General features: G+C 32.5%; 1 protein-coding gene across 1 annotated transcript; it reads left to right on the plus strand.

The window, feature by feature from the left end:
• Positions 1-7,327: 7,327 nt before the first annotated feature.
• On the plus strand, positions 7,328-8,785 carry LOC131072212 (uncharacterized). The gene is made up of 2 exons (XM_058008300.2): positions 7,328-8,103; positions 8,299-8,785. The coding sequence occupies exon 1, from the start codon at positions 7,470-7,472 to the stop codon at positions 8,052-8,054; it is 585 nt and encodes a 194-aa protein (XP_057864283.2). The 5' UTR covers positions 7,328-7,469; the 3' UTR covers positions 8,055-8,103; positions 8,299-8,785.
• The last annotated feature ends 1,584 nt before the right edge of the window (positions 8,786-10,369 follow it).

The following is a 10,369-nucleotide window of genomic DNA, read 5'->3' on the forward strand; positions in this document are numbered from 1 at the left end:
AGGATTTTAGGAGATGTTACTAGACTTTATTATTGGTTAGAGAATGGATTTGAGTTTGATCTTCCTTGGTTAGAGAATCTTACATTTGTGTTGGTTTGATGAGACAAATATGCTTTGTTTAATCTTGGAGATTAAACAATTGGGTATTGTTGATGTTTTTCATTTGAGGTTGTGAAGGAGATAGTACTTGACACAAAGTAGCACTTTGAGGTGTTTGTAGAAGGATACTTTACGTGATATGATTGATAGGTTTTATCTCTTTGTTCTATGGGTATTTCCTAGAGGTTTATGTTCACATGTTTTGTTGTGATGAACTTCAAAGAGCTAGGATGACATGATGTAAGATATTATGCAACAATTTCAGTTGCATGTGTGGATCATTGGTAGACTTGGTAATTATCTATTATTAGATTTGACATTACCCATACAGTGGAAGTTCCTAGATGTGTATGTTCTTCATGGGCAAGTTACATACATGGATCATTACAATTTAAGGGTTGTATATATTGTTGGCATGAGTTTTACTAACGTTTGGACACCTTTGGGGCACAAATGATTGAATGAATAACATTTTCCATGGTTTCTATTTCTAGCCATGTGGGTTTTTCCATTCGACAATACCCTAGAGCCTTTGTTATCACTTGGATTTAATGATTTGTGTTCTTTGGATTGGTGCATCTTCACCTTGGTTTGTTCCTTTTCTACCATAGGTGGCATGTTGGAGGACGAGGGGATTTCTTACTTGATATGGTGGACATCTTGGATGTTATTACATGTATCTTGATAGAGCATGAGAGAATGACAAGGATTCATGGATAAAATGATGTTGCATTTCATTGTTTGATCCTTATGAAATGTATACAAGTGGTAGAATGTTAAGAATAGGGTGTTATACACATTGCAAAGGAAAGATATTTTAATTATGTAAAATAAATTTAGTTGTGGTACGTCTTAAGTGATGTGTTTAGCCATAATAAACATTTATTTGGGTCCACGTGTAAAGTTTATGTAACATTGGTTAGATATTTTATGTGTGGGTTGCACATGGAAAAAAAAATTTAATATTTGAGAAACTAGTATCAAAAGTTAAATGTTGGGGGCAGTGGTTTTGTGTACTCATGATTTTGAGGTTGATGGTTTTTCCTTATCACTTGGTTGTTTTGCATGAGCTTGATTCTATAAAATCAAACATTTTTTTAGTTTTAAGGTTGGTTGTTTAGTTGCTTGTCTTCGATATTATTGTATTGATATTTATTTAGAAGAGTGCATATGTGAAGCATGTCATATCATGTGTGGATACATGCTTGGACACATGGAGGATGCAATAGAAGAGCCCTATGTTTCAAAGGTATTCATGGAGAATTTATAAGTATATTGCAATGTTTTCAATGCTAATTAATACATTAATTTTAGATACTTTTGGAGGCTAGGTCTTTCTCTCTTCATAGTTTTCCTAAGGTATATTTTGTGTTATCTTATGGTATGCATTTGATCTTTTCATATGGTTATTCTATAAGCTTGTATGCATTGTTTTATCTCATGGGGTTTTGTAGGAAATGGTTTGATCAACTTGTATGATTTTTCCAACACACATGGGGTCCATAAGTTTGGTGTATGAGTGTGCAGGGTCACAAGTTTTAGAGGTAGGCAAGTAATTTTCAAGAATTGTGACAGTGAACAAGAAGTCCACAAGTCTACAAGTATATTAATATTATGGAGTTGTGAGGTTCAAAGGTAGTTTTATAATTTAGAGTCTTGTAAAAGTGCAAATAGGTTCCAAAACTTCATAAACCTATTAATAATGAGAAGTGGGAAATTGTACAAATGGAGGTTTGTATCTTGGGTCACAACCTACAAAGAAGGGTTAGTAAAGGAATGTGGGGATGAAATACACAAACCCATAATATAATTTGGCAAATGGAATTTGAAACATTGCAAGTTGTAGGAATAAGACATGACTAGAAAATATAGATTTCACATGATAGTTTTGAAGATGCACATGAATTATGTGGCTTACCTCTTCACAACTTAGTGAAAATTGAGGGTTTGATAAGTAAGTTTTCACAAAAAAATATGAAAATACACATTTCAATACACAATTCGGCATAATATTGTGACTCAATGACTCGGGTGGCTCTCAACATCAATTGATATGCTCATATGTGGACTTGAATATCTAGAATAGGTTCTTAAAATTCAAGGACAATAAGATTCCACTATCATTAACACTCAATATTTGCTCATGATTTGCATGTTTCATCTTACATGATGTGAGACATCGTCATCTACATGAAACTTGGATATGGAAGTATAATAAATTTAGAATAAGGTTGAACTGGGCAACAAGAATGGATTAAACTAGATCTATGTTAAGCTTGTAATGAAAATATAATCAACATAAGCATGACCCAACTTTAAAATAAAACATGAATATACAACCAAGGCCAAACATTGGAAGGTTTCCAATCAAGATATATGGTAAAACCTATTGCCAATCCCACAAAAACTAGCATAATTCAATCTCTAAGACCCGAATCACAAGCAACTTTAAACATAAGGTTCCCTAACTCTAGAAGTGTATGGTTGAGTTGTGGAGGTCATGATAGGTCTAGATAGTTAGTTTGCGTAGAAAAATGAATTCTTTCAAGCTACCTATTGAAGATTACTATTCAAATACGCATGGCTCATAACTCATCTTATTGGTGACATAAAGAGTAGGAATACAAGGAAGACAATTAATATTATTTTTAAATAGCTAAAGGAATCAAGCAACCCAATGAACTAGAACATATAGGATCTTGACCACAAGAAAGCCCCTCTCATAACCTTTAGATGATGCACAAAGGTCCCATGCCACACGTCACAATTGGGTAGGATTCAAAATCGAGATGTACATGATGCTACTACAAACACTAAACTATTTGACCCTATTCGTGGGGCTACAAGGGAGATAGTTAATCCTAAAAGTATAGGAAGGAGAAAATAGTTAATCTTAAAATTCAGAGTAGTGTTATTTGATTATGAATGAGTCCACTTAGGATCAATTATTACAAATATAATAGTCTACTATCAAAAAGTTGTTATGTGAGGTTGTGATCAAATCAAGTCTCAAACAAAATTGATATTAAAACTTCATTCCATCAATTTAAAAAGATTATGTGATATTTTGATAAAATTAAATGACATAAAATAACCACCAAAAATAAACACCCAAATTTTTAACACTAAACCAAAAGAAAATCTCTAGTTCAGAAGAAGAAGACTTATTAGCTGATAGGCTTATATGGTGGGCATAGCCCACTGGAATTTAGTTTCCCTACGCCATTATTTATTTCCCTGCTTAATTTCTTGTTTCACTCTTTATTCTAAATTTGATTGAAAGATTTTATTAGTTCACGTTTTTAAAAACTATTTGGATAACAACAAACATAGAACCGCACATTTGTTTTATGCCACTGAGAATAGGCCATTAAATAATCTGACATCTTTCAATATATTTATTATTAATATTTTGTTTTCACATCTTTTCATACACTTTGCACGATATGACATGTTAGATATCGTTTTAATAATATTTTCTTTTCACCGAAGTGAAATATCAAAAACTGAAATCTCCATTTTAAATTTCTTTTATTCAAATATAAAAATATTATTATATTTTAATAGATTGTTTATTTTAAACAATTTTTTTTCTAGATTGCAAGAATCGGGTATAGCACCCCCTTATAAACTGCAATGTGTTAGGGAAACTTTTTAATGTGACCGGTGACGCTGGCACAACACGTCCTCCGGTACCTTGTCAGTTGGTGGGAGACTAGGCCTCGTGACCTCATGTTTCACCATTGGAAGCTCTTGCCAATCGAGCTAGGCCCCCAACCCCATTTAAAACAAATTTTTATTGTAATAGTTATTCTTTTATTAAAAACAAAATAAAAATATAAGGAATTTTCTTTTAATAAAAATGAACAATAAAAGAAATGTATTATTGGTAAGTAATAAATTTAATCTACAAAATTCATTTATATTTAAGATTTAATATTTTTTTAATTTTTATTTTTTTATGTTTTATCTATTTATTGAAATTATATATTTTCTCAAAAAAAAATACAATTAATTTTAGTCATCTAATTATTACTATAGATTTTAAAATGAATTGTTGGAGTGATTTTTGGATTCCACTCTATGAATCTTATTTATTATCAACATTCTGAATCAAACATTATGATAATCATTTTTATTACCAATGTTTCTCTTCTCATGGTGTTTGATTGGAGACGTTGCTAATAAAAAAGATTCACACGGTCAAATCCAGAAATCACGGAAGAATTATTTACAATAATTATAAAACTAACAAAAGTATAAATAAAACTATAAAGAATTTTAAAGCTTGTAATTCTATAAAACTAGATATTACTAACATTACATTGCTTTTAAAATATTATATGTAAATATATAATTAAACAATTATAATGATTTTATAATTTTACTAATTTTTTAAATTGAAAGGTAATTTAAATTATTTAAAGTGATAATTAATATTGTTGTTTTCATTTTAATTTTATATATTTTTAAATTTCAAGGAATTTAGCTTATATAAAATATTTTTAAATTTTGGTATTCAATTATAAAATTTAAATTTAACTTATATATATTAAAAAGATTTGAGCTTGAAATTTATCTTATTAAAATTTTATTTATTGTAGAAAATTATTTTCTAATTTTTTTTTTTTATAAAAAATATATATATAACCAAAAACTATAAAATAAGGGGATGCCCCCACAATGTAATGGTTAGTTATGAGCCTCCTCCATGGGTGGTTTTGGGGTTCGAGTCTGCTCGAGCCCCATGTGTGTCATACGTAAGCAATGGAGAGATAAGAATAGGGTGTTATACACCTTGCAAAGGAAAGACATATTTTAATTATGTAAAATAAGTATTTATTTGTGGTACATATTAAGTGATGAGTTTAGCAAGACTAAGTATTTATTTAGGTCTACTTGTAAAGTTTATGTAACATTGACTAGATATTTTATATGTGGTTTGCACATGGAAATAATTTAATATTTGTGAAACTTAGTACCAAAAAGTAAGTGTTGGTGTCAGTATTTTTGTGTACTCATGGTTTTGAGGCACAAGGTTTTACCTCATTACTCAGTTGTTTTGCATGAGCTTGATTCTATAAAAGAAAACAATTTTTTAGTGGTTGAGGTTGGCTATTTGGTTTCTTGTCTTCAATATAATTGTATTGAGATTTTTTCTAAAGAGTGCATATGTGAAGCATGGCATGTCATGCATGGATACATGCTTGGACACATGGAGAGCGCAATAGAAGAGCCTAATGTTTGAAAAGTAATCATGGAGAATCCGTAATTGTATTGCAATGTTTTCATTGCTAAATAATACATTAAGTGTGGATACTTTTGGAGGTTAGGTTTTTCTCTCTTCATAATTTTTGTAAGGTATATTTTGTGTTATCTTGTGGTATGTATTTGATCTTTCTCTCATGGAGTTTTGTAGGAAATGGTTTGATCAACTTGTATGATTTTCCCAAGACACATAGGGTTCGTACTCTTGATGTATGAGTGTGTGGGGTCACAAGTTTTAGAGGTAGGCAAGTAATTTTGAAGATTTGTGAGAGTGAACAAGAAGCCCACAAGTCTACAAGTATATTAATATTATGGAGTTATGAGGTTCAAAGGTAGTTTAATAATTTACAAGTCTTGTAAAAGTGTAAATAGGTTCCAAAACTTCATAAGCCTATTAATAATGAGAAGTGGGCAATAAAAAATATATTATAGTTTGCATGTACAAATGGAGGTTTGCATCCAGGGTCACAGTCGACAAAGAAGGGTTAGTAGAGTAATGTGGGGATGAAATACACAGACCCATACTATGATTAGGCAAATGGAGTTTGAAACATTGCAAGCCTTTTGATAGAAGGTTGTAAAAACAAGAGATAACTAGGAAATATACATTTTTCATGATAGTTGTGAAGATGCATGTGAATTATGTGGCTTGTCTCTTCATAACTCTATGAAATTAAGGGTTTGACAAGTAAGTTAGCACAAAAAATATGAAAATACACATGGCTATAAAACTCCACCAATTTTAAGATTTTACAACTCTCCTAGATTTTTTTACTCCAACTTGAAAAACCACCTTTACTTGCAATCAATTTGACCCATTTCGATATACAATTTGGCATAAATTGTGGCTCAATGACTCAAGTGGCTCTCGAGATCAATTGATATGCTCATATGTGGACTTGAATATGTAGAATAGTTTGTCAAAATTCAAGGACAATAAGATTCCACTATCATTAACACTCGATCCTTGCTTATGATTTACACGTTTCATCTTACATGACATGAGACATCATGAAACTTGAATAAAGAAGTATACTAAATTTAGAATAAGATTGAACTAGGCAACATGAATGAATTAAACTAGATCTATGTTAAGCTTGTAATGAAAATAAAATCAACATAAACATGATCCAAGTCTAAAATGAGACATGAATATACAACCAAGACCAAACATTGGAAGGTTTTCAATCAAGACACATGGTAAAACCTATTGCTAATCCCACAAAAATTGGCATAATTCAATCTCTAAGACCTAAATGACAAGCAAATTTAAACGCAAGGGTCCCTAACTCTACAAGAGTATGAGTAAGTTGTTGAGGCCATGATAGGTCTAGATAGTTACTTTGCTTAGACAAATGAATTCTTTCAAGCTACTCATTGAATATTAATATTCAAACACACAAGGCTCATAACTCATCTTATTGGTGACATAAAGAGTAGGAATACATAGAAGACAATTACTATTATTTTTTAATAGCCAACGGAATCAAGCAACCTAATGAACTAGAGCAAATAAGATCTTGACCACAAGCAAGTCCCTCTCATAACCTTTAGATGATGCACAAAGGTCCCATACTACACATCACAATTGGGTAGAATTCAAAATTAAAATTGAGATATACATGATGCTACTACAAACACTAAACTATTTGACCCTCTTCTTGAGGCTACAAGGAAGATAGTCAATCCTAAAAGTAGAAGAAAATAGTTAATTTTAAAATTCAGAATAGTGTTATTTGATTATGAATGAATCAACTAAGAATCAATCATTACAAGTATAATAGTTTACTATAAAAAAAAAATTGAAGTGAAACATGATCAAATTAAATCTAATCTCATTCCATCAATTTTGAAAAAAAGGTCAAATAATCTGTAATCCTTTGATAAAATTTAATCACCTAAAATAACCACCAAAAAACAAATACCCAATTTTTAACACTTAAACCCCCAAAAATTCTGTAATTCATAACAAGGAGGAGGATTTTAAGACGATTTTCTCTGTACCATGGTGGCCTTACGTGGGACAGCCCAAATCTAGATCATGTAAAGAGTGAGAAAACAAATTGTTATTTGTTTGTTCTAACCTTGGCCTTTTGGGAAGCATGGATATTGGAGAGGAGGTGAGAGACGCCCTGCGACCATTCTCAAGCGCTGCCAGCGATGATAAGCTGGAAGCCCTTGCCAGAGCCGCCATTGCAGTAATACTGGAAGAGAAAAGCGAGGAATCGGCTCTATCACCTTCCTTGGGGGGTGACATAGTGCTGATTAAACGCAGCTACTCGGCCCTGGTGTGCATCTTCTTGGAGGCCGCCCGCACAGATCTCTCTTCCCCCCATTTCCTTGCCTTCCTCACAAACGACTGCTCTTTGCCCGCCTCCACTGCAGCCCCGCTCTGTGACCTCCTCGCCCAACACAAGCCCCAATTGCGAAGGGCTCTCTTGCCTACTGCTAACCATACTTATCTAAAACGTCTCACTGGAGTTGAGTGGAGGCTCGATTACTGCGTCTCCGCTTCACAGGATAAGGGTCTGAAAGAGCTGCTCTATTTTCTAGGGCTTAAGACACTTGATGTGCATTCGGCTAGCCCTTCAGAGGGCACGCTAGAATTCGCTTGTACGGTGGAGCAGCTCCAGGATCTGCTTGCGCAGCTCAAGGATGCCTGTAAAGCACTTGAAAGGGGTTTCTGATTCATGCCTCAACTCTCTGTAATTCAGCCACTCCATCTATTTATGCTAGGTAACAATAATTTTTTAGAAGGTTCACCTTATTTGTTTCTTCCCATGGACATAAAGCTGTTGTCAAGGAGCATTAGAGCCTGGCCTGTGTTGTAAAATTCAATGTATTGAATAAAAATTTCTCAGTAGCTGTTAGTGATCTGCAAATGAGATGCCCTTCAAAATTAATTTACAAATTGTATTGTTTTCTTCTCAGATCAATTAATCAATGGGTATGATTATATACCAATCTTGAACTCTATTTTTGAGATTTGCAAACATGGTGATACTAGAATGCATACCATAATTTTTAAGTCACAGCCTTGCTACATGACTGCTGGAGTTATTTTCTGCCTTGTTACTATGAACTAACTATTTAAACTGAGTCACAAATGCTCGCGTTACTATTAACCTTGATGGGATATTACTTATTCTTAAATTATTGGATTTGTCTTTTTTTGGTACTCCTGGGGTGTTTTTGCACTAGATTACCTTATTTTGTACTGTCAAATTTAAGAACTTCATTTAGCATCAGAGGCTGCACTGGATTACCTTATTTTGTACTAAGTCGAATTGAAGAACTTCATTTAGCATCAGAGGCTGCAGAACATCATTAAAATGAAAATCAATAAACACTAGCAAGGATTTTACTAGCTCTACTTGTTGACAAACAAATAAGGTCCCAATTATGAACTTTACTATTATCATGTTTTCCTTTGAACATTTGGTTTATTGGTATGATTTATATTTCCAATTTTATAGAATCACTAACGTTTCCAAATTTTCACGTTTAGATGATTTCTGATAGTTGCAATTATATATTATTCATCAGTATAATTTATATGTTAAAAACAAATTTGTTTAAAGTAGGTCTCAAACAGTTTTGCAGTTGGACTAGATTCCTTTAATTCAGTCAATCTTTTTCATACTCAGCAAGCTGCAGTCTGGAATCACATGAGAGTGACACAAGGATTAGAGCAATATATTTTAAATTTTGATGCATATATGTTTTATTTTTTCTTTTCATTAGATGCTTCAATAAACGCACCCTAAATGGGCTGCACTGCAAAAACATTAACATTGTTTTAGATACTGCGTTTTAGAGGTATGTTAGACAGCAGTTGGAATGGAACCCAAGAGTGCAAGACATATCTCATGGTAGTTAGTAGTTAACCAAGATCTTATATCTTTTGCTGTGGGTACACATCCTTACACACTAAGAAGGACACCATCAAACTATATTTGATACTGTTTGTTAACAAAGGACTTTCTGGGCCAATGGGAGTCCAAGTTTGGATACATACTCTTGTGGCAGCTATGTTACCAGAAATGAGAAATTAGAAATGCAATGGAAATGGCAACGTGATCGAAAATGGGGTTGAAGGAGGTTGTGCATAAGAAACTGTTTTTATATGTATTCATATGTTTCACATTTATCTAATTTTTAACCATTACCTATTGAATATAATAATATGGACAAATAAAATAATATAATATAAATATTGAGAGCTAAGATTTGTGCGTATGCTTCAATTTTCTTAAAAATTAATCACAATCAACAAGCATATGCATGGAAAAGACTGACTAACTAAAAATATATATCAGTACTGTTCACATTCTTTTAGAACACAAACCCTATTTAAAGCTGCAGGAAAACTTTTATCTGATTCTTATAGAAATTTTGAGCTCCTAAATCAATACTGTATACGGAATTTGTTTCCGGGTAGAGATACTCCTTAATAATAGAAATTGGGGAAGTTGATTTTAAATTAGTTTGGTGTCATGATTTAACAATCCAGGAGGAACCTAACATTCTGGAACACAAACCCTATTCAAAGCTGCAAAAGCTTGTGTGCAGCACCAACTATTATCATATCTTTGAACAAACTTCAATAGAATTTCTCAAATATCTGTTATACAATTTTTATAAATCAGGGATTGAAAGATTGCAGTTCATCATATACCAAATATTTGATTAAACTAGTTTAATAGATTATGGCGGGTGGAAGTAGCTTCGATCAAGCCTTCATAGAATTACAATTTACTAGACATAATTTATCGTAAAAAAATGATTGCTGCCTTATGTCAAGATTGTTGGTTCCTTAATGGCATCTTTTCATTTGTTGTGAAACTAAGATTCAGTTACATAAAAAAATTATTGGAAACCTACTTTGAAGTCGCAACAACTTGGCAGATGGCCATGAAATGGAGCCATTTGGGTTGTATGGCCTCTGCGGTGGCATTTTTCTCAATAGAAACAGATTCCCTTTTTGCAACGGTCGTTGGGA

This window comes from Cryptomeria japonica, chromosome 6, assembly GCF_030272615.1.
Source record: "Cryptomeria japonica chromosome 6, Sugi_1.0, whole genome shotgun sequence".
NCBI classification, from domain to species: domain Eukaryota; kingdom Viridiplantae; phylum Streptophyta; class Pinopsida; order Cupressales; family Cupressaceae; genus Cryptomeria; species Cryptomeria japonica.